Source organism: Arvicola amphibius, chromosome 7 (assembly GCF_903992535.2).
Source record: "Arvicola amphibius chromosome 7, mArvAmp1.2, whole genome shotgun sequence".
NCBI classification, from domain to species: Eukaryota; Metazoa; Chordata; class Mammalia; order Rodentia; family Cricetidae; genus Arvicola; species Arvicola amphibius.
The window spans coordinates 72,643,662-72,667,339 of record NC_052053.1 but is presented as its reverse complement, the minus strand read 5'-3'; the positions used below and the strand labels follow the sequence as shown (position 1 = coordinate 72,667,339).

At 43.5% G+C, this 23,678-nt stretch overlaps 1 protein-coding gene across 2 annotated transcripts in view; it reads left to right on the top strand.

Moving 5' to 3' along the window:
* The first annotated feature begins 2,559 nt into the window (after nucleotides 1-2,559).
* Nucleotides 2,560-23,678, top strand: part of Evl (Enah/Vasp-like) — a 65,853-nt gene continuing 44,734 nt past the window's right edge. For both annotated transcript variants that reach the window (XM_038336700.1, XM_038336699.1), the window contains exons 1-2: nucleotides 2,560-2,694; nucleotides 17,539-17,707. In XM_038336700.1, coding sequence (XP_038192628.1) covers nucleotides 2,684-2,694; nucleotides 17,539-17,707 — 180 coding nt within the window. In that variant the 5' untranslated portion in view covers nucleotides 2,560-2,683. The remainder of the gene's footprint in view (nucleotides 2,695-17,538; nucleotides 17,708-23,678) is intronic.

Here is a 23,678-nt window from a genome sequence, read left to right as displayed (position 1 = left end):
AACAACAACAAAGAAATGCAGACAGTAGAAGCCTGGCTCATAAGGTTTCAGAGTGGAACAAGGACTTTGTCAGAGCCTGGGTTAAAGTCCATCCATGTGGTATTCTGGGGAAAATATATGCCTGTATTTTGCCTGTGTCCTGAGAATTTAAGTAAGACTAAATTCAAATGCAGTGGATTTACCAGGCCTGCTGCCTTACACCTTTAATCTCAGAATTCAGGAGAAGAGGCAAATGGATCTCTGTGAGTTTGAGACTAGCCTGGTCTACATATTAAGTTCCAAGCCATTCAGGGCTGCCTAATGAAACCCTGTCTTTAAGGGGGGGGGGGGGAAGCGATGAACTCATTTGTTTAGCAAAGGACATTTCAAGGTAGCAGAGCCACTCAGCTTGTGGCAGTTGCAATGGTCTGTCCTGTCCCTTTAAAAGACAAGCCATGCCCACTCCTCCATCCGAGGCTGAGGCAAGCTGATCTTCAGCTTCCAGCCTGAGTCTTTTCCTTTCGGTTTCTCTCCCAAAGAGGTAACTGCTGCAGTGGCTCCTCTCCTCTCCCCATTCTTCCCCTCTTCTCTCTCTGCCTCTCTGCTCTTTTCGCTTCTCCCTTCTTCCCTTCCCGGTTTCCCTTCCATAACCCACTAAATAAATATCCAACCTCACTCTGCATGGTGTGCCTATTCATGTCTTTGTCTGTCACCCACTGCGTGGCTCCCTGTCCAGGACCAGCTGTAAGCCACTAATTAAGCTTGTGGTTGTTACAGTAGTAATAATAAAGAATACAGAGTAGAAAGTGTTCTTAATAAAAGCTCCAAAATGTATAAAATAAGTATTAACAGAACTGAAGATGGAGAGAGACATGTTCACCCTTAAGCCACTTAGAAATTTTAAGACCTTTCTCTCAACAGTTGATAAAATGTTTAAAGCAAATAGTAAGAACGTAGGAGTTCAGCACTTATTAACCACCTTGACCTAACTAACATTGTTAGTTACTTTTCTCTTGTAACCATTATATGTTCACCAAACTGGGCTATATACTGGACACTAAAAGTCTCTATACAGGTTAAAACAATGGAATTCATACCTAGAAATACAAAAGAAGTCAGATTAAGGACATGCTCTGACCACAGTAGAACTAAGTAAATAGCAACAAAGCAAGAAAACACCAAAGATTTTGAAACAAAACAAAATTAAATAGTACACTTCCAAATAATCCACAGATAAAAAGAAAAATTCACAAGGGAAAATAGTAAATACTTCAACCAGCAAAAAGCAAAACCACAAGTCAAAAACATGGTTTGCAGCTGACATGTGCTTAACAGGAAATGTAGATCTTTAATGCCTTTGAAAAAAATGCATTTTCAACGTTCAAAGGGTGTTCATGTCTCCAGTTAGAACAAGCCCTTTATGCTGTCTTTCACATAGCTATCTCCCATTGTTGCAATGATATTTCAATGTATCTATTTGCCCACAGGGCCATTTATCCACTGTGCCTCCAGCCCTTCTTTCCTATTTCATAGATCTCATGTGTATCCTGGACTGGCCTCAAGCCCATGAACCTCCTGAGTGCTGGCATTGCAGGTATGCCATCACACCAAGCTGTAGGACTCTAAAAGCTGTCTAAATACAAGACCTACCCCTCCTTCCAGTTCTTTCAGCTGTAAATTGCGGACTGCAGTATCCTGTTAGAGAACTGTGTCTCACAATCATAATGCAAATTCTACCGTAGAGTCAAATGGAGAGTCTGGTATAGCTGTGCACACTGTACAGGCCCTTCCTCTCAGAACCTGCCAGGCTTTTCTGAGTCTAGCAACCTTTCTGTAGGAAGTCATCTGCCATGACCCTACCCTATGTCAAGTGGAAACTGGGGTCCAGACAATGGAGCCAATAGTCACTGGTGGGGCCAGCACCACAGCCTGGTCCCCAGCTCCTGACCAGCTTTGTTAGGTCTCCAACCCTGGACAAAGGGCTAACTAAGATGCTGATTAACATTTGAAAGTGGACACTGTCCACCAGCCTCTCTCAGTATTACCAGTTCCTGTTACAGAGTCATCTTGACTGGTATGCCCCACCCTGACCCTACATCTCCAGCTTAGGGCTGGGCTACCCTTCCCCCAGCTGGTCATCCGTGTAACCTCAGCTAACCAGTCCTCTTGGCCTCTTTGTCTCTGGGTCTCCTTGTCTCCTGTCTCGCTCCTGGCCTCTTAGCTCCTGGCTCTCCTTTCCCCCTTCTGACATCACCCAATTCAGTTTGCTAGTCACATCCACTCCTGACTCTGGACTCTCCCATGCCGCTACCTCTGCCTGTGCCTTCTCTTATTTCTATAATAAAACCTCAGCTCCTTAGGAATAGTGTGGCCCTCTTTTTATTTCTTTTTGTCATTCAACAGGAAACTCATGAGCTTGAGGTTGTCATTCTCAGGCCTAGGCAACAGATCTCAGCCGCCTACACTGTTGGGGCCCTGTGCTGTTAGCTTCTTGTTTCGCTGTTTTCTACATAGGTTTCAGTTTTTCACTTGGGTTTGTTTCCCCTTTGTCTCTGGTTCAGCTTCCTTTTCCTGTTTGGTTTTAGCTAGAGTCTAAAATCGTAGCTGTCTTCATAGGGTCTGTGCTCCTCTGATCCACATACCCTAACCTGGTGGAGCACAGGACTCACCTCCTCAGGGTTCCCTGTGCCACCTTCATTCAGCCATGGCCCCAGGGTAAGTACGGGGACCCAGAATGGATTAGAGGGGTGTGAAGAGGAAACCTAAACTCTGGATGTGGAAGGTTCTGTGGAGGTCATCTCTGGTCCTCTTGGATACCAGTTAGTGATGGGAACATCTAGAACCAGAGGGTAAGGGCCTTAAAACCAAAATCCTAAAGCAAGTTAATGACTTCAGTCCCCTCTGCTCTTTCCAGTTCCTAGTCTGTGCTTGTTGATGCCAATGACCTTAAATCACTTGAGTCAAATCACTTGACAACCTGCCTTGGAGAGTGGAGGGGATTCTGAACTCTGAGAGGAGTGTTTTTGACTCATAGGGTCTTTGCAGAATGTCCTGAGGCAGCTTGTATGCTCTGACTCTGGACCAAGATGAAAGACCTAGAAATTGTATTGCTATGACCTGTGGAGAGATTTGTCCCCCTTTGGCTTCTGGTCCCATAGACAATGGTGAACATAGTTGAGTATCAATCATCTGCAAACTATGTTATAATGTGGATGGACATGAGTGCCCCTTTCTGTAACTACATGCAAGGTTATGATAGGACAAAGTTTTAGCCTCCAAAATCTGAGACTTTTGTTTAAATCATTATAGCCATGTGTCTTCACATAAAATAATGATACCCCACTTTAAAAAGTATTTGTTTGCTAGTGCACACCTTGGATTAAAGGCAGGAAATCTCTTGAGCTTGAGGCCAGCGTGGTCTGTGGTTCTAGGACAGCCAGGACTACACTGAGAAACTCTGTCTTGAAGACACAAGCAAAACTGCTGCTTCACCACTTGTTCTCTTTCACCCATCTTGGACAGGTGAGGAAGGTGTCACTGCCTGTGCCTTATGCTGCGGCTCTAAAGGCTGCGGACTTCCTCAAGGCCCACCTGGTTGAGGCGGGACCAGGCTTGGAGCTTACCCAGAGAGCCTCATGCAGGCTCCTGAAACGTGTTCTGCAGTGAGCTCCTAGAGTGAACGAGACAATGAGTACAGTCTGCCAGTTGCCCCTGGGCAGCCTCTGCTGAGGAGCTGCAGCCCAGCTAGGCCAGGGAAACACTGATTTGTTGCTTGAGTTTTGGTGTCTTTATTTCTCCTCCTTTGCAGCCAGTTTTCTGTCATTTTAGTAGTTTTTCTGTAGCTTCAAGGTGTTTTTGTTTTGTTTTTTGGGGTTTCTTTTTTTGGTATTTTTGTTGTTTTTGCACGGAGCTGGGAAAAACAGAATGCTTTCTATTCAGAGGTATGATATTTTCAGTCGTAAATTGCATTGTAAACAGCTGAGGAAGCTTACTGGTAGTAGAAAATAGTACCAGGAGGAAATAGGGAGGAGGCACCAAGAATTTTTAAAGGCCTTTTACTCCTTAGACATTGGAGAAGTTGCAGCTGGAAAACACCCTGGAGACAGAAACTGCAGGTCCAGGGCAGCAGAGCTTCAGGACTTGAACTTTCCACTCCAGTCAGAATAACTGCTGTGTACTCCTTAATCACTCCTTGCCTTATGCTGAAGAAAAGTCCTTTGTATCGTATTGTTGTGAGTGACGATGAGTTTGTGGTCTCATTTCTAGCTCTGGAGACCTAGAGTTGGCCAAGACTAACTTGTGAGTTAGTAGCCAAAAGTAAGACAAAAGCCGGGTTTTCTTGTGTCTCCCTTCTTCAAGATTGTGTGTGCTTGTCTATGCAGATAGGCTCACGAGTTGACACTGGGACTGTCCATGTGAGATATGATAGCATCTAGATTTGCCACTTACCCTGGCATCCATAATAGGGCTGCAGAGGGCTTCCTGTCACCAAGGCCACTTCTGGACCAGGAACCCTTTTCTGAGCACCTAGTCAGAGACAGGAGCTGAATTTTCTTGCACACTTGTCAGGACACAGAACACTGTCTCACAGCAGTCCTGATGAAGACAAATAGGGGGAAGGACCCCCCCAAGCCTCAGCAGCTGAGACTCTGAAGTAGATCAGTGACGGAGTGATATGAAAAAGGCATGAAGGCAAAGCAGATACCCCCAGTACCTGGAGAACTCCAAAGAGCCTATGTCTTTTCCATGTAGACAGCTCATCTAGAAAGAGGAGTGGGCCCTCAGCTGAGTGAGTGACATACTGCCTGGATGTGTGTAGCTTCTGTTATCTTCCTCCTGTGACACAGTACATGTCCCTGCAGGAATTCCAGAGAGGGCTGTCATGACAATTGGATTCTTTCTAAGGGATCCACTTTCAGTGAATAAAGGAGTCAGGAAAAGCTCCTCTTACACATTTGTTATTCCCTGAAGCTAGAAGTTGTCCACACATCAGGGTCATAAACTAGGGGACAACATTCTTGGACTTCTTCACAACCATTATTCACAATTAGATTTCTGTTTCATTGAGAAACAAACCAAGAGGAGGAGAAAGGACTGGAGCAGAAATGTAACTAGTGAGTGGTAGGTCCAAGTCTGGAATGAGTCTCCTGAGTGCTGTGCTGTCTTGGAGGAAGAGCTCACCTCCAGCCTCAGACCTCTCAGAGGGACAGGAGCTACGAAGGAGTGAGGAGATACTCTGTACAGGACAGTGCAGCACAGACAATGTGTAGACAAATTTAATGCTGCATTCTCATAATCCCAGTGCTTGAAAGGCTGAGGCAAGAAGTGCTGTGAGTTTGAGGCTAACCTGGTTCACAGAGTGAGCAATTTACTGAAATCCAGTCTCAAAAAAACAAACAAACAAAAAACCCCAACAACAAAATGTAGGTAGCATGAGCATCTGGGGCTGTTGGGAGAAAGTGGCCTCTTAAAGAATGCTGAATGCTGAAGCATGGGAAGGATTTCAGACGGGCCACAGCAGGTATCAGTCAGCCTGGGACTACTACAGCTGTTAGACAGTTTTACCACCAGCAGAGGAAGGGCACACAACAGTTAAGAAATCATCAGAGAGCCAGAAAAAGAGCAGCTGGAGCAATGTGGAAAGAATCTCGGGCCACCACCTTAGCTGTCCTCAGTGGGAACATGTTCTTTAACCTTGCCATGGTTACATGAGACAGACATAAAATTTAGAAATGAACACTGGTGTAGCAGAGAGGGAAAGCAGATGAGGTGAGAGCAATTTGGTGGACTGGGAAAAGAATGGGGAGGACCAAGTCATGTGACTATGGGAAAATGGAAGGAAATAAGGGTCAAGGATGTAGCACACGAAACCTGTCAGTACACACAAAAAGTTTGATTTTACTTCCCAAGTTATGAGAAGCTTTGGAGGGAAGGACAGCTGACTGAAGCAGGGGTGCATCCGCACTGGCCACTGTGGGTACTAGATGGCACTGTGGAGGAGGTAGGAAGTCTTCGTGGGAAGCTGCCTCAGTCATCTAGGTCAGAGGCAGTGGACTGGCAGTGGAGAGGTAGCCAGATGCAGTAGGGACGTGGGAGGGATAGCCTAAAGGACTTCCTAGTATACCCATGTGGGTGTGAAGGAAGCACAGGGATTTGGTGTGACTCGGGTGGGTGGTGGTTCCTGGGGAATAGGGCTTAATTCAGGCAGCCAGGAAGAAGCTGTGGGCTTTGGACTTCGTATAACATATATCCCCTAAAATGTTTCTTGCACAAGATTGACAAGCAGGAATTAGCCACTATCAAAGTGTAGCCTCAGGGGAAATACAATGTGAATAAGTAGTTGATTGCCACTTTCAGTGTGAGCCAGTTTGATTCAGTCCCATCCCTAGTCTCTCAGTGATCTTTATCATATTTAGGATTTTCTTCTCAAGCACTCATCACCTCCTAAAATACTGCATGACTCATTCAGGCTTTGTTTACTGTTTGTTTTCCCTCTCCACCCCAGCTAGAATTCCATTTTTGAGACAGCAGGAACTTTTTGGTCATTTTAGTTCCCTAGGATTTCTCCAAAGCCTCAGATAATGTCTGGGGAACTCACACGTACTGAATCTCCAGGTTGAGTTCTGTTTTGATCCTCTATACTTGGAGATACTTGGCTACCATAGCAGCTGCTCAGTGAAACTTCCTCCAGTGTCAGACATTGTGGTTGCTCCGAGTGGGGAAGGAATAGTGGCCCCCTGTGAAGTTGGTACTGGCTCTTGACACACTGCTCTCAGAGCTTACAGATCTCCTTTATGTGAAGATGTATGAAGTCTTTCACGGTCTAACTCACCAACAGCCTCAGAGAGACCCTGGGATTTCCTTCAAGGTCATCTATCCCAGAAGCTTGTGACCAAGAAAGCCTCAAAGATAACAAAGTTACTCGTTTCCCTGGGCCCTGAAACCACATTACCCAGGAGAACTTCTAAAATGTTTGCCCTCTTTCATCCCCAGTGGTCCAGTGGCCAGAGTGACCAAGTTCCTCAGGCACCAAGTAGAAAATGTGGGAGAACTAGTCAAGCCCAGTGGCTACTCTGGTAATTGGGTCACTGGGGAGAGAAGTCCTACAGCTGCCCTTGTGTAAGTTCTGGGTGACAAGCATTCTACCAGTTGAGCTGTGTATGTTGCATGTCATCCCCATCTTCTGGGATTTTGTCTTGCTTTCTCCCAAGTGAGACAGCACTGTTAAGGTGCTTGTTCCAGGTCACACCAGTGTCCTTTCTACAGCTCTGATTACAGCTAGATCTTTTGTACCTCATCTGTCCTCTCAATTGTAGCTCCTCAAGGGAACTTGCCTCAAACTATACTCAAGGTTAGACTCTTATTCTGAGTGTTCTTAACCTCGGTCATTCCACGCTGTCACTAACTCTGTCTTCCAGTAGCAAGTTTGCTCTTCTCTGACAAGGGTCTATTATCTCAGATCTGCCCACCAGCCTGTTTGGGAACAGGATATATGTTACTCATTTCTGTCTGTCCCTATGCCTAATAAATAGTGAAGTTACTCAGCTGTTGGTTGAGCTGAGTCGAAGGGCTATGTTGAGGATTGGAGGTGTTGGTCGAGACCCCATATTCATTCCCAGGTTCCTAATTTACCCTCAGAGCTGAGAACACTTATCCAAACCAAAGCAGTGGTAGATAATACGCAAAGGTAGGGTGCATGAGCGGGAGCTTGTGATCATTTGAGAGCCTCATCTGGAAGCTAGCCATTTACTTATCCTATGAGTAGTCCATGTAGAATTGATAATCAACCAAATTTGGGGTGGTCGTTTCCAGTGCAGGGAGGAGGGGCGCAAGGGTCTGGGAAGACAGATCTCACCTTGAACCAGCAGCTTTGTGATGTGGCCTCACATTTCCCATCCTGAACTGCTGGACTGCAGGGATCCTACACCACACCATAAAATAACCATTTAAGTTCAATGCTAAACCTGTTTAAGAACTTTTCCCATTAAGGGATGACAGAGTCACCTTGTAGATGGTTGTAAATTCAACGGACAATCTGGTGATCACCCTAAATCCCTTTCCTCAAACAGAAGGTAGCCTGACGTTTGTACCACTTGGGTGCTGGGATAGATGCCATCATCCTCCTAACATAATACCATACAGAAATGGTAGGAGGGCAGCCTAAACAATGGGGCCCACGTTGTTCCCAAAAATCATTAGTATCAATGAAAACAAAAATAGCCTAGCAGCTTAGCTTTGAGTAAGGAAATAGCACAGCTGTATGTGAAGGCCCGAGTAGATTCTGGGTCCAAAGTTTCCCAAAACCTAATTGGAAAAGTATAGACTCTGTATTAGATTTAAAGAAAAAATTGTTTTCTTTAGTATAATAATGATGTTTCAATTATATGTTAGAATGTCTGTTTTATTGTGCTGGGCATGGAACCTAGGGCCTTACAGATTGTAGGTGAGTCCATTTCCATTGAGCTACATCCTAACTAGTATGTCTTTATTTTAAAGAAATGTATGCTTAGGAACTTAGGTTTGAAATGCCATGTCTGAAATTTCATATAGTTCAAGAAAATACACACATGGGTGGGAGAGTTGGCTCAGCAGTTAAGGGCACTGTTGCTCTTGTGAAGGACCAGGGTTCGATTCCCAGCACCCACATGACAGCTTACAATTATCTGTAACCCCAGTTCCAGGGGATCTGATGCCCTCTTCTGGCCTTGTGGGCACCAGGCACATACTTGGTACATATAGATGCATGCAGGCAAAATAATCATACATATAAAATAATAAATCTAAAAGAAAGAAAACATACATGCACACAAAACAAATCATATGTGCCAGACTGTTAGCTGGACAGTTTAGATGAGAGGGAAAAGGGTCTGCATCTCTGCAGGTTTGGCATTTTCAAAGCAGCTTTGGAATAACAAGGAAAAGTTGGATTTGGGGATTTTCTCCTTTGCTAACTAACTAGAGTAGAAAAGCCCATCACATGGCAAAAGTGGGGAGTAAACAGAAGTTTAGGCACTTTTGTACATCAGCATAGGTTTGGGCAAGGCACTGACTGCAGCAAGCTCGTCACCCCCATGAAAAGCAAACTATTATAACAGAATGTTTGTCAGTAACTCTGATTCCAGGTGTTTCTCTGTTACTGAACTGGGACATGGTAATGTGATGTAAATTTCCTTATCTCCCTGTCAAGGTGTTGGGGAGCAGTAAGGAGGTTCTGTGTCCAGTATTGCCCTGTCACTAGCTGACTCTCTTCACTCCTCAGTTGGCTCACTGTCTCCTCTTTTTGGGGAGGGGAGGTTTGCTTCTTTCTCACAGCAGCTCTGGTGATCCCTTGGGCAGCATTAAATGGGCTCTCTTCTTACCCTGGTGTTACCAGAGACCTTAGTGTTTGTGTCCTCTAATAGCTAGGTTCACCTGAGTATGCCAGTTAAAGAGACAGTAGTGAAAAGCAAAGAAAGACAATTTGTTCATTGTGGCCACATTGGGAAAAGGAACAAATGAAGAGGATCAATGACCCTCAAGTTAATTCTGAGGGAACTATCTTCAGGATTAGGTTTAAATAAGGGCAAGAGGTATGCATAATTCAGCCATCCTGGTCAAGGCCAATCAATGACTTATCATTGTTTTACTCAAGTCTATCCTGATAATTTGTTAGAACTGTAAAATCTCTAATAGGAGTCCAGTTCCTTCGCTGGCTAGCACAATCCTTTTTCCCTGATATGAGATTCCTCAGGAAATTTTAATTCTTTAAGGTCTGCTGTTAAGCCATCTGAAAGCCAAGGAGAGGGGCACAAGTGCTTCTTTAGAATATCTTCCATCCTACCAAGACAGTTACACTGGTGGCATCTTGTACTAGGACAAAGGACATCACCGACCCAGTATATGCACTCCGTTGTAGTGATGAGGTGATATATACTGGGGAGAGGGACTACAGCTTTTATCTAACATAGCTGATTGCCTTTGTTGTTGTTTTGAGACAGGGTTTCTCTGTGTAACAGTCTTGTTACAAGGAGAGGGCTACTTATTTGTCCCTGCCACCTGGCTAGCTTACACCTGAAATAACCACACAGAAACTGTATTCATTAAAACACTTCTTGGCCCATTAGCTCTAGTTTTCTTCTTCTTCTTCTTCTTCTTCTTCTTCTTCTTCTTCTTCTTCTTCTTCTTCTTCTTCTTCTTCTTCTTCTTCTTCTTCTTCTTCTTCTTCTCCTTCTTCTCCTCCTCCTCCTTCTTCTCCTCCTTCTCCTCCTCCTCCTCCTCCTTTTTTTTGGTTTTTCGAGACAGGGTTTCTCTGTAGCTTTGGAGCCTGTCCTGGAACTAGCTCTTGTAGACCAGGCTAGCCTCGAACTCACAGAGATCTACCTGCCTCTGCCTTCCAAGTGCTGGGATTAAAGGTGTGCACCACCACCGCCCAGCCTAGCTCTAGTTTCCTATTGGCTAATTCTTACATCTTAATTTAACCCATTACTATTAATCTGTGTATTGCCACATGACTGTGGTTTACCAGCAAGATTCTAACTGGCGTCCATCTCAGACAGAAGATCCATGGCGTCTCTCACTCTGCCCTTCTTCCCAGCATCCAGTTCTGTCTTCTCCACCTACCTAAGTTCTGCCCTATCAGACCCAAAGCAGTTTCTTTATTAATTAACCAATGAAAGCAACACATGAACAGAAGAACCTCCTACACCATAGTCTTAGCTGTCTAGCTGTCCTAGAACTAGCTCTTGTAGACCAGACTGGCCTCAAACTCATGGAGATCTGCCTGCCTCTGCTTCCTGAGTACTGGGATTAAAGGTGTGCGCCACTACCACCCAGAAGCTCATTGTCTTTTAAGACCTAAGCAGGGAAATGGATTTGATATGCACTCAGTAAATGGAGTGTTTGCTTGGTTTACTTTTTAAATGAGTGTAGTGAGAGAGAAAGTAGAGATATCCAGAGCTCGGGTACATTATCTTCCCCATTCCCTACAAAATCTCTTTGAACACCAAGAAATAGGACACTCAATAGAACTCTATACACTTAGAAGCCAGCATGCATTTGCTGAGCAATCATTTGGTCCAGTGGCTGGAGCCATAAAGATGAATGGCACTGTAAATATCAAGCAGACACCCTGTTTTTTTTAATATTTGTTTATTTATTATGTATACAATATTCTGTCTGTATGTATACCCGAAGGCCAGAAGAGGGCACCAGACCCCATTGCAGATGGTTGAGAGCCACCATGTGGTTGCTGGGAATTGAACTCAGGACCTTTGGAAGAGCAGGCAATGCTCTTAACCTCTGAGCCATCTCTCCAGCCCCAGACACCCTGTCTTAATTAAGGACCTTAGGTTCTAGTCAGAGACAACAATCTGCGCACCAGACCCAGTGGCTCATGGGTTCCAAGACCCAGCACAGAAATTCCCAGTGAGGCCTGAGGGTGGGAATCCTTGCATTGGACCTCCAAGATACTCTCTGGTACACCTGGGATGCTCCACAAAGACAGGACCCAACAGTCCCTCTCCAAGCCCTGTTGAAGAATCTGCCCCACTACATGTCTCTTTGGGGGTTGAAAGAATAAGAGGCAATAGTAGCTACACAAGGCACATGGAAGGAAGCTGCATACCAAGTCCACCTGGAAGCATAGCTACTGCTTCTCTGAACCGATGTTTTCCTTGTTCAGGATGCTCTTAGCTGGGTGCTAATCACATTTGGTTCACATCTCTCCTGCCTCCTTAGCCTCACTTTCATCTCTAGCAAACTCAAAAGATAGTCCTGCACGATCATTACCCTGAGTACTCTTGGTTATGTGCACTCATGTACCTCCACTATGTGTGGCAGAATGGTGAGATAGCTTGCTTTCTGACTTTCTCCAACATTCATTCATATCCATGTTTTCTGATCATAAAAGAAGAAAAAGCCGTGTGGAGGGCACCAAGCTAGGGCTGTGTCTCAACCCATGGTGGCTTTGACCCTGGAGGAGGCAGTTAGAGTAGAATGGGTGGGGCAGGGCAGGTGGAGCATGTGCGAGTGCTGAGGACAGTGAGGGAGGCTGAAAGAAGCCTCCAGATGGGCTCCCATCCAGTGACATTTCTCCATAAACTTTATGCCACTCAGTGTGAAGTGGGAGTAAATGGAATGACAACTTCATATTGGTGGTTTTGAGTGATCACCATATTATTGTAGGCTTTGCCATGCAATGTTCTACCATATTAGGAAGTGATTAGCTTCTCAGAGAGCTTGGAATTAAGACCCCTGTTTGCTTCACCCACAGCCTCTTATCTGAAATTCAGTAGATCAGCAGGAGCCCTGCTTCATCCTAGAGCCACCAAATAGGCTCTTAGGAGGGACTCTCTTGCTCCCAGCTGTTGTGGGGCAAGGGCTTCTTTAATGATGGTCTCAGTCACTTTTAGGGATCACTTTTGGTGTTGTATGTTGAAAGCAAAAAAGCCAGGGCATTATGCATTGCCTCAGAGTTTGGTCCAATTTCTTGACTTGGGACATGTGTCACCACACTCTCCAACACTATCTAATTCCAGACTGCCAAGTCAAGGGTGCTGGCTTATCAAGTGAATATGGAGTCAGGCAGTTCAAACGTGCCCTGGCCTCCAGAAACTTACAGTCTTGGGCACATAAGCTCAAAATAGATTTTGTTTTTTATTTTTTCAAGACATGGTTTCTCTGTAATAGCTCTGGCCGTCCTGGAACTCAGTCTGTAGACCAGGGTGGCCTCAAACTCACAGAGATCCAGCTGGTTGCCTCTGCCTCCCGAGTGCTGGGATTAAAGGCATGTACCACCACCACACAGCTCTAAATAGCTTTTATAAAATCTCCAAAGTAATCAGATACACATAGTACCTGCAGTGGGGCCGGATGCAGAGATACCTCCTGCAGTCATGAGTGACAAGAGTGTGTCTGTTAGTCACTACAGTACAGGTTTATAGGTGAGAACTCTTCTTTTCCTGGATCATAGTCCTCAGGACAGACACATGTTCAAGGCAGCATGCCTTACTCTTAGTTAGTTGTCAAGTGAGTAGGAATGAATGGACAGTTTTCTCAAGGCAGTAGCCCTTCATCTAAGCTTTGAGTCAGACCTCTGGATGTAGGAAGGAGAACACATCCTAGGAAATAGTTTTCCTAATTACCTGAGTTACAGTGAAGTCATTTTAAAGGCCCAAATGTTTTGGGGATGCTTTTTCTGCAAGAACTGTTTTACCACCAGCCTAGCTTTCTTCACTGAAGTGTTCTAGGCAGGGCTACATGAGTTCCAGGACATTGAGAAAGGAAATTCCATGGGCCAAGCTCAGGAATCACCCTGTTGTCCTGGTCTTCCCAAGGTGGGAATCGAACTGTGGTGCACATCTTTTAGACCAGTGCTTAGTGGAACTTGTCAGGAGGCATTGTCCAACAGAGGGACCTAAAAGAGACAACTGCTGGGATAGCTTTTAGGATAACGTGTAGGTGGTCGGCTTGAGACATGATAGTAGAGCTCAGCTTTTGCAAAGAGGTAACACACTCCACATGTGGTAGCACACACCTTTAATTCCAGCTCTCAGCAGGCAGAGGCCATCCTGGTGTACATGGTGCATTCCAGACCAGGTCAAGACCCTGTCTCAAAAGAAAGGTAATGTGTCCGAATTCTTTACAGATTAATGGGAATTACTTGTGTCAGCTCAGCTGGAAAGAGTGTCCTAGGCAGAACAGAATGAGCTGGGCTAGAGAAGCCACAGAAGCAGTATCTGTTAGAAGCCATGAGTGTTTCTACAAGACTAGATGGGGGAGGGGCTCAACTGGGGACCAGTTGGGAGGATAGAATAGAATGTGAAGGGTTCTAAGGAACTGCCAAGAGCTGGGTAGTAACACACATTCTCGCAGGCTGTGACTTACATACTGACACAGTGTGTTTTTTAATTCCGCCAGGGAATTGAGGAAACCTTCAGGGAAATGAGGAAAGAGGAAGGAGAGCAGATAGTTGAAGGAAGATGAGCTACAGACAAGCAGTTTGTCTGAGGTCATAATAGCTGTAAGTGGCAAGGCTTCCAGTGAGGCTTGAAGAGGTAGGTCGATCTGCCTTTGAAGTTCTTTCTGTGACCTCATGAGAGGTATATTGGGACTCAGGAGACTGGAACCCAGAGATAGGAACGTAGCCAGAAAGATTTTGTGATAGTGTAGATGAGAAAGGGCTTACCGGCAGCAAGGAGGGACAGAAAGCAACAGAATTGAGATATGTTTAGGAAATCCAACAGCTGGCCTGTTGGCCACAAAGGGCGAGGAGCGAAAGGGTAAGTATGAGAAGTGACTCTCAGGTGTCAGGCGTGGCCTTGAGGTGGGGTTGCTGGCATTTCGCATATTAGGAAACACTGTGAAGGTTTCCTGTTTGAACTTATTGAGTTTTGAGGTACTTAAGGGATAGCCAGTAGTCCAAAGTATAGGGTCAGGATCAGAGCTTCATTAACTTAGGATCTCTCGACATACTGGTGATCACTGTGAACCCTAGCCATGGGTAAGAGCCATGAGGAGACTCCATCCAGGATTTTTGGCACTAGAATCTGCAATTATGTAGAAACCCAGGAACCACCTGAAGCTCACACTGAGCCAGAACCACACAAGGGGATCTGTGATGTCCCAGGAGGAAAAGCTCTGAACTTGGTAGTTTAGTGTCAATTCAGAACAAATCACAGTATGTATTTTTTTTTTTTTTTTTTTTTTTTTTTTGGTTTTTCGAGACAGGGTTTCCCTGTAGTTTCTAGAGCCTGTCCTGGAACTAGCTCTTGTAGACCAGGCTGGCCTCAAACTCAGAGATCCGCCTGCCTCTGCCTCCCGAGTGCTGGGATTAAAGGTGTGCGCCACCACCGCCCGGCTCACAATATGTATTTTGAATCATCCCCTCAAACACACACATGCAGACACAATATAGAATGATTATATAAAAAGCCTGTAAGATATTGGGACCTCATGAGAACAACCCTTTTCTTTCCTCTGCAGCTTTGTGGGGTTGAATTTCATCAGCGCCATGGAGCTCTGAGGCCATATGGATGCTGGCCTGAGTTACCAGGGGCCTGTTGAAAAGGAAATAGGAAGCCTTTTTTATTTATAGAAGATCATTTTATAGTCTATATTTTAAAAATCCATGTATTTAGTAAATAATGTCTCTTAATAGAAAATAAAATTATCAAACTTCTTCAAATGATAGCTGACTTAGACACGTCCATGGAGTGTGTGTATTCTGCCGTTTGTATTCATCCAAGTGAATGAGCTGAGAAGGCAGTTGAACAGCTAGAATTCAGCAGCAATGACAGCTGCATAGCAGTCAAGATTTTACCCCCTCCCAACTCCAAGGCATAATAAGCCCACATTAGCAATATAAATGGCAAGAAGAATGTGCACTTCCTTTCATTTAGACTTACTAGCAGCAATAAAATGAAAGTCAGAAAAGTACCATTCAAATGAGAGGGGAAAAAGAAAACAACAACCGGGTTTTTGGTTAACCACAAGTTTAATTTGAACCCAGTGTGTTAAAAACAACAGAAAAAAAAAGGAAAGGAAAGAAAATAGGGACCTGTGACTATATATTATTACAGTAACTAAAATTGCCATTGGTGCTAAAGTATCTAGCACATGACAGTCCATGCAAGTGCTTTATTTCTTTTGTCTCTCTTCCTAAGATCCCTGAATAGTGTGTGATAACCCAGATACATTGCACCCACTCTAGGGGGCCTGCAGCTCTCTGCATACTGCATGGTTCTTGGCTCTGCCTCTGTCTGGGCTGCATGTCACCTCCGCCTATACCAGCACATCCACTTTCTCTAGGAGCTGAACACCGTCATCTTTAACCCCAAACCACTTTTTTCATAAGTCTCCCCTGGTTCCCTCAAGTTCTCTTGGCTGAGCAAGGTTTGTAGTTCTTGGATTCCCATCTGTAAGCTCCCTGGCATCTGTGCTAAGGTTAACACGGGCCCAATTTGATCACTCATGTACTAGAAGAAAAGGTAATAAAATAAATAAGGGATTCAGTTGAAGAGAGTTACTGGAATGACAAAGGGGTTGGTAGGTAGCTTTGCCATGATAATGGGTAGAAAAACCAAGATATTCCTTCAGTGGTCTGTTGGGCTGCTGTGGGCTATCTAGAAAACACTCTGTGACTGGAAAGGTAGGGGTAGAGTGTACTGAGACCAAGAGGGCTATCTAAATCAGTCATTCAACCAACAGGCCTCTTGAGAGAAGAGTCAATGCCAGTTATTCAAAGGCTTGCTGTGTGTTGTCAGAACTGCCTTATTGAATGTAATGGAGAATTGGATTATATCTAGAGCTCTTTTCAGCTCTGAGAGGCTCCAGTGAGCACTCATTAGACACTTGTTGTTTACACTCTACGAAAGGTAATAGTCCATATCCTGAGCCACAGGATCTGAGTCACAGATGAGATCCTGAGCTCAACCCTCTACACTCAGGATGTGTTAAACATTTACAAATCACAGAGAACTGATTCTTAAAAGCACTATTTTTTTTGTGCTGGGTACAAGGCTCTTTTTCCAAATACTTTGTTTCCCTGCCCTTACTATGATAAAGTGAACACATTATGATATTTTTCTTGCCTACTTAGTCTGTTCCTTATGATCACTCAACAGTGAATGACTGTTTTCTCTGCTTCTTGGTTGCTACTCTGCATGGTGTGGACTTTATTTCCAGTCTACTGTTGTCCTGCATGGTCTCCTTTCTAAGCTCTGTCATTCTCCAGTTGTCAGCCACATCTTACCTTTTCAATTCAGAGATCCTTACACACTACTAAGACTGTGTTCAAGAATCTTGTACTCTGAAAACTAAATTGCTGGCAGGTGTCTTCATGTGTTCATTTTAATGGTGACAGTTTACCTCTCCAGAGATTGTTTCTGCTGATTCCCTGGTTTTTCTAACATATTCTGAACAGGTGACGGTGCTTTGCCAGGTGTCTTCAGCCCAGAGCCAGTGTGTGTGGATAACTGTTGCTCAGTTCTTTAGGTCACCTAACCTCATTATCTACACAGCATTTCTAATGTCTCGTCTTGATGCTAGATATAAATTGAACATTTTGTTGAATGCCAGAAAGAAATCCTCTGTGTGGTGTACTCTGAAGTTGAACAGAACTGGCTGAATATTTGAAATTCCATCCCTGGGTACCTGGGTAAACTCATGTGAATCCTCTCCAGCATCCCAGCCACTCTTTCCTCTTCTTTAGATGGGAAATAGTTAGTGGCTACTTCATAAGCTGTGAGGTAGCAGTGCTTAGGTTCACTGTATTATTTAACACAGGGTTTATAATAATCAACTAATAATAATTCCTCTTTCCTTCAAGCACTTCTTGCAAAGCAAAGCTGTGAGCCTCCCAAGCTGTGGGATTTTGGCAGATTCTCCTCTACTCATTTTTGGCATTGTCTTTTTTGGGTGACAAACTCATCACTTCACAAAACAGCATTACTGTGGGCAGTTAGAAGTTCTAGCAGCATGTTTATATCTTGTTGCCTTTGACCTCTGTTCCAGAAATGCACAGGGCCAGCATCTATTACCATAGTCAGGTATGACACTGCAGACTTTCTTTTCTTTCTGCAGTGAACAGAGTATCTGCCAAGCACGGGCTTCCGTGATGGTCTATGATGACACCAGTAAGAAATGGGTACCAATCAAGCCTGGCCAGCAGGGATTCAGCCGGATCAACATTTACCACAACACTGCCAGCAACACCTTCAGAGTTGTTGGGGTCAAGCTACAAGATCAGCAGGTAAGTGCTGGAGTCAGCATCACACCCCTGAGCAACAAGCCTACCAGTACATGCTTGGTGAAAAGAAGGCCCAGGCACTTCACCATCGGAGAGAGATCTGGGTTCAGCTCTGATTCTGCAGCCTTATAGCCAAAGTATAAGACCAAAAGCAAATTATCTTTTCTGAGAGCCACTTTCCATGTCATATGTAAATAATAAGCTACATCTTTCTGCTCCATTGTGTCAGATCAGAATACAATGAGAGATAAAATAGAAAATCAAATAAAAGATTCTGTCAGAGCAGACTAAAATAACAACTGTGAGAAGTCTTTGGAAAATACAGTACACTTGGTCTAGGGAGATGGCTCTGTGTATGATAGTGCACAAGTGTGAGAGCTAGAATTTAGGTCCCCAGAACTCATTCAAAAGCTGGACAAGTGTGGTTGCCATCTGCAGCCCCAACACCAGGAGACAGCGATGGGGATCCTCAGGGCAAGCTATCTAGCCAGTCTCACTAGAACCTGCAAGCTCCAGATCCAACCAGAGACCTTGTCTCAGTAAGGCAGAGAATGACCATCCAGGTGTGGTGGAATACACCTTTAATTCCAGCACTCAGGAGGCAAAGGCAGGCTAATCTGTATGAGTTTGAGATCATCCAGGCCTACACAGTGAGTGCTAGACCAGCCCAAGTTACATAGTGAAACCCCGTCTAAAATAAAATTTTAAGTAGAACGCAAGTAAGGAAGATACTTGACATCAACCTCGGCCCAACACTTATATGCAAATAAGCATACATACATGCACACCAAACATTCAAAAAAGAAAGAAAAAATATAATATGTAGATATTTTAGTCCCATTCTGTACTTACCTGTCCATTTATCATTTGCTATTGAGATTTTGGGTTATAACCCCCAAAGTTAACTTTGGCAAAAATACCAAGATGATAGGAGGATGGTATCATCTCTCCCTGGCAAACAGCCTAGACAGCTGAGGTGGTGAGTAGTGTTTCTGGGAAATACCTGTTCAGGTACAAGTAATTTCCTGTCCATTCATGTCACACACAATCAAGGCAAAGTAGTCTAATGTCACAAGCTTACCCACAGTGCTCAACTCAATGCTCCCCACCCTGTTGCCTCTGGGAAGACTGACAAGGCATTTTGAGCAGTGAGGCTAGAAGATCTGTGGTTTTGTTTATTGAAACAACAGCTGAGATCACTCAGCGGTTAAGGGGTGCTCCTTTCAGAGGACCTGAGTTCAGTTTCCAGCACCCACATAACAACTTACAACTGTCTATAAATCCAGTTCCAGGGCATCCAATGTTATCTTATGATTTCCTTGGACACCAAGTGCTTACAGATATCCATGGTACTTAGATATACATGGAGGCATACACATAAAGCAATAATACTAATTGTTATTATTAAAGAGGACTTAAAATAAATTCCTCTCCTTAATGTTTTCTGGAGGCTTTATGCTCAGGCTGGTTCCCTGCTGGCCCTGCAGGCAGGAAGTTAGCAATGTGAAGAGAAATCTGAAATTCTGGGCAGGTTTCTACACTGGTCAACACAGCCCTAGCAAGTTTCAGAGTCTGTGTCCCTTCAGGCAGAAGACAAACATGTTTCTGGATTCCTGCTCTAAGGTAGCCTACCTGACCCTGAGCTTATACTCAGTTTATGCTGCCTTTCCTTCCCTTGTTGAGTTCTCTCTAGGCGTCTCCTTGACATGAAGTCCATTGCCTGTGCTGTTCCTGCATCATAGTGGGTATCCCTAAGCGATTGCTTTATTTTTTTTAAAAAAAAAAATGGAACTGAGCCGGGCAGCGGTGGCGCATGCCTTTAATCCCAGCACTCGGGAGGCAGAGGCAGGCAGATCTCTGAGTTCGAGGCCAGCCTGGTCTACAAGAGCTAGTTCCAGGACAGGCTCCAAAGCTACAGGGAAACCCTGTCTCGAAAAACCAAAAAAAAAAAAAAAAAAAAAAAAAAAAAATCTGGAACTGAGGCTGGGAATCTTACTCAGCGCCCCATGCATGGTAAGCTAAGCAAAGGCTTCATGCATGCCAGGCAGGCACTCTATCTACAACTGAGCCACAGCTGTAGCCTTTTCCATGCCCATCACGCCATTTGGTTGCTCCTGAACCCCTAGTACTGTGAACCGAATAGATTTCTTTATAACGTGAGCCTGCTTCTGATGCTTCTTTGTAGTAATGAAAACAGACCAGCAGCAAGTATACTGTTAGAAGATGCTGTGTGTTACCCCTGTGAACGGGGTTTGCGGAAAGGTTCTGAGAAGGTTATTCCATCAAAAGGTGGAGACTTGTGTCTCAGAGTCTTTACCAGCCTGTAGATTCTATATTGTTTTTTAGATCCTAGCCAGCAGCACAGTGGCCAGGGAGACTGTTCTCTACTATTAAGCTTCTTTCTTTGTAAAAGACCTTTAGATTATTTTTGCTCAGAAGTCTCAAAACCATGTTAGACTTTTGGTGTTTTAAGGGCTTCCTCTAAAAAAAAAAAAAAAAAAAAAAAACACACACACACACACACACAGGAAAAGCACTCCCATGTACTCCTACATTCCCCAAAATAAAACATGCACACAGGGTGATTATGAGCTCCTGTGTGGAAAGTGCAACATTTAAAAATAAGCTTATCCTTCGAAAGTACCTAAAGCAGGCCTGCTGAGTCTTAGGGAATTATCTTTAAAATAAATTTGACTAGGAAAGGCTGAAAGTGAAGGATTAGAAAACTGTAAACCTTATAAACACTACCATAATAAGCTGGTAGCTGCTATGTATGTCAGATATGACAGGCAACAACTATTCCAAAGAAAGACTGACCTTTTTAGTAAGATGCCCCATCAAAGGAGAAGTCACAGCAGCCCTAAATTTGAATGCATCTAATAATGTATGTTCTAAATATATAAGCAGAAATGGACCAATCTAGAGGTCTCAGGAAATAGACTAATTGTGAAGCCTACTTGCAGACTCTAATCATGGCTCCAAGTAGCACACTGAAGAAGCAGGCAGAGGTGAGTGGAAACAGAGGATTTCTGTCAGCATTGTTGACTGGCTTGGCCGGATTATGTTGTGGGGACTGCGGCCAACAGCTGTATGGTATTACAAGTGTCATAGTTGGTGTTTTCTGTTGCTGTTAAAAGACAAGATGACTACAGCGAACTCTTAATAAGGAAAGCATTTAATTGGGGCAGGCTTACAGTTCAGAGGTTTAGCCCATTATTCTGATGATGGGAAGCATGACAGCACACAGGCAGACATGGTGCTGGAGAAGGAGCTGAGAATTCTACGTTTGGATCAGCAGGCACCAGGAAGAGAGAGTGACGCTGGGCCTGGCTTGAGTTTCTGAAACCTCAAAGCATACATACCTCCAATGACTCACTTCTCCAACAAGGCCACACCTCCAATAATACCACTCCCTATGAGCCTATGGGAGTCATTTTCATTCAAACCACAAGATATGTACCAACAGAGTCTTATGCTAGACCATGGAGCACACCAGAATTAAAAAGGATCAAAATCATACAGAGTATATTCTTTTAAAATATCTATTATTACTTTGTCTATATTTGGTGTGTGGTATACTAGTGTGAGACTCTGGGTTGGTGCATATCACCACTCATGTGTGAAAGTCAGAGGATAGCTTTATGGATTTGATTGACTACTTTGGCCCTTTATATAAATGCTGAGCAGAGCACTGCAAGACTTGCACAACGAGTGCCTTTGCCTGCTGAGCCATTCACCAGCCCCTAGAGTATATTATTTGACCACAGAGGAATCAAACCAGAGTCAGTGACAGGAAGACAGCTAATAAAATCTGTCTTCTCTGTCTGCATTTGTTTTTGTTGTGCATTCAACTAGTGTGCAGTAGTTATGGAAAGAGGGACATTACTAACTGAATCATGGGGCAAACAAGAAATGGAAATGTAAGATAGGGAATATTTTGTGCTGTTCAGTAGTGAAGAACAGCAAAGTTTATGAGGTGTTGCTAAAACTGCTCACAGGAGTAATTTTGTTTTATAAATGTATATATTGCAAACGAAGAATGATTAATATTGGTGGTCAATGCTTTTTATCTCAGGAAGCAAGGAAAATAGTTAAACCCAACAAAAGTAGGAGGAAGAAAACCATAAAAAATTTTAACTAGATCTGGAGAGGTGGCTCAGACATTCAGTGTTTGCTGCCCTTCCAGAGAACCTGAGTTCTGTTCCCAATACCCATATCAGGTGGCTCACAAACCAGCTCCAAGGAACCCAACACCCTCCTCTGACCTCTTATGCACATGTGGCATTTACCCATACACAAGTAAATACATAAAAATATTTTAAATGAAAATTTAAAAACCCTAATAATATAAAGTGAATGAATGATAGAAGAAAGTAAAATATCTTAGTTCTTTGATGCAAAAATGTTGGTTCTTTAAAAATAAAATTAATAAACCCATAATAAGAACAGTCAAGGGACTTTTTAAAAAGAAAAATACAAATCGTGAATATCAGAAACCAAAGGGGTATTATTACTACCACCCTATAAACATTAAAAATCAATATGCTTGGAAATTAGGCAGCTTAGATGAAGTAGATAGATGCCTCAAAAGCTGCCAAAGTTGACATGAGAGTAATAGAAAGACTAAATAGTTTTATGTACTAAAGTAATTTAATCTGTGATTCCAAGTGTAACCTTCCCACAAAAGAAATTTCAGGCACAGGTAGCCAGCCCAGTGAGCTCTTCCATGCATTTGATGAAGAACAGTGCTAGTATTACACAGCGCCCAGAAACAAGAAGACGGATCCTACACGGCCTTATCACCACGATGAGATCATTACAAAGCAGAAAACCACAAGCTAAATAATTAATGACCTGAACCAAATAAATATTTTTAAACCCCTGATAAGTGATATGATTTATTACAGGAATACAAAATTAACTTAACAGAACAAGGGGGAACTGTATAAATTAGAAAAGGCACTTAGTAAAATTTAGTGTCCCTTCATCATAAAAATTAAGAGGAAACTGGGAAAGATAATTTGGCAAATAGTATCTATAGACAACAAAAGCTCTAGTCATTAAATTTGCCCTATATTCCAGGAGAACAAAACATGGAAAAGAGAGAATAAACTTATCTTTTATCTCAGATGTTTTAATAATATAGAGAAGTGTCAACAAGATGGCTCAGCAGGTAAAGGTGCTTGCTGGTAAGCCTGGTGACCTGAGTTCAGTCCCCAGAATCCCCATGGAAAGAGGCAGGAACTGACTCCCACTAAGTCCTCTCACCTCAATGCTTATGCCATGGCACATACATGCATACACACATATGCATACAAATAAATGCAATAAACCTTTTTAAATAATTAAGAGTGTCTGAACTACCTACAAACTATTATGGTGCTATAACTACTATAAAATATATTAACATATGATAGAGGAGGGTCTTCTATCAATCTGTTGATTTCATTGGTTAATTAATAAAGAAAACTGCTTGGCCTGATAGGTCAGAACATAGGTGGGTGGAGTAGACAGAACAGAATGCTGGGAAGAAGGGAAGTGAGTCAGATGCAATGAAGCTTCGACCCAAGATGGCCGTAGGCTAGAATCTTCCCAGTAAGCCACCCCTCGTGGTGCTATACATATTACTAAATATGGGTTAATCAAAATGTGAGAGTTAGCCAGTAAGAGGCTGAAGCTAATGGGCCAAGCAGTGTTTAAAAGAATACAATTTGTGTGTTGTTATTTCCGGAGCTAAGCTAGCTTTGCGGGAGCCAGGCGGAATGAAAAGCAGGCCTGCCCGCAGCTCCGCACTACAAATATATTGTTATGCTAAATGAGTTTGACAAACACCTGTATTTTTTTTTAATATGTTAGCAGTAAATAACTATAAAATGAAACTGTTTCATGTGATATTTGGAAGTTCACCAGAAAATTTCAAAGGCTTTGGAACAACTCTCACTGTAGCTGCAACCTTCTGTACACTGGAAACTGT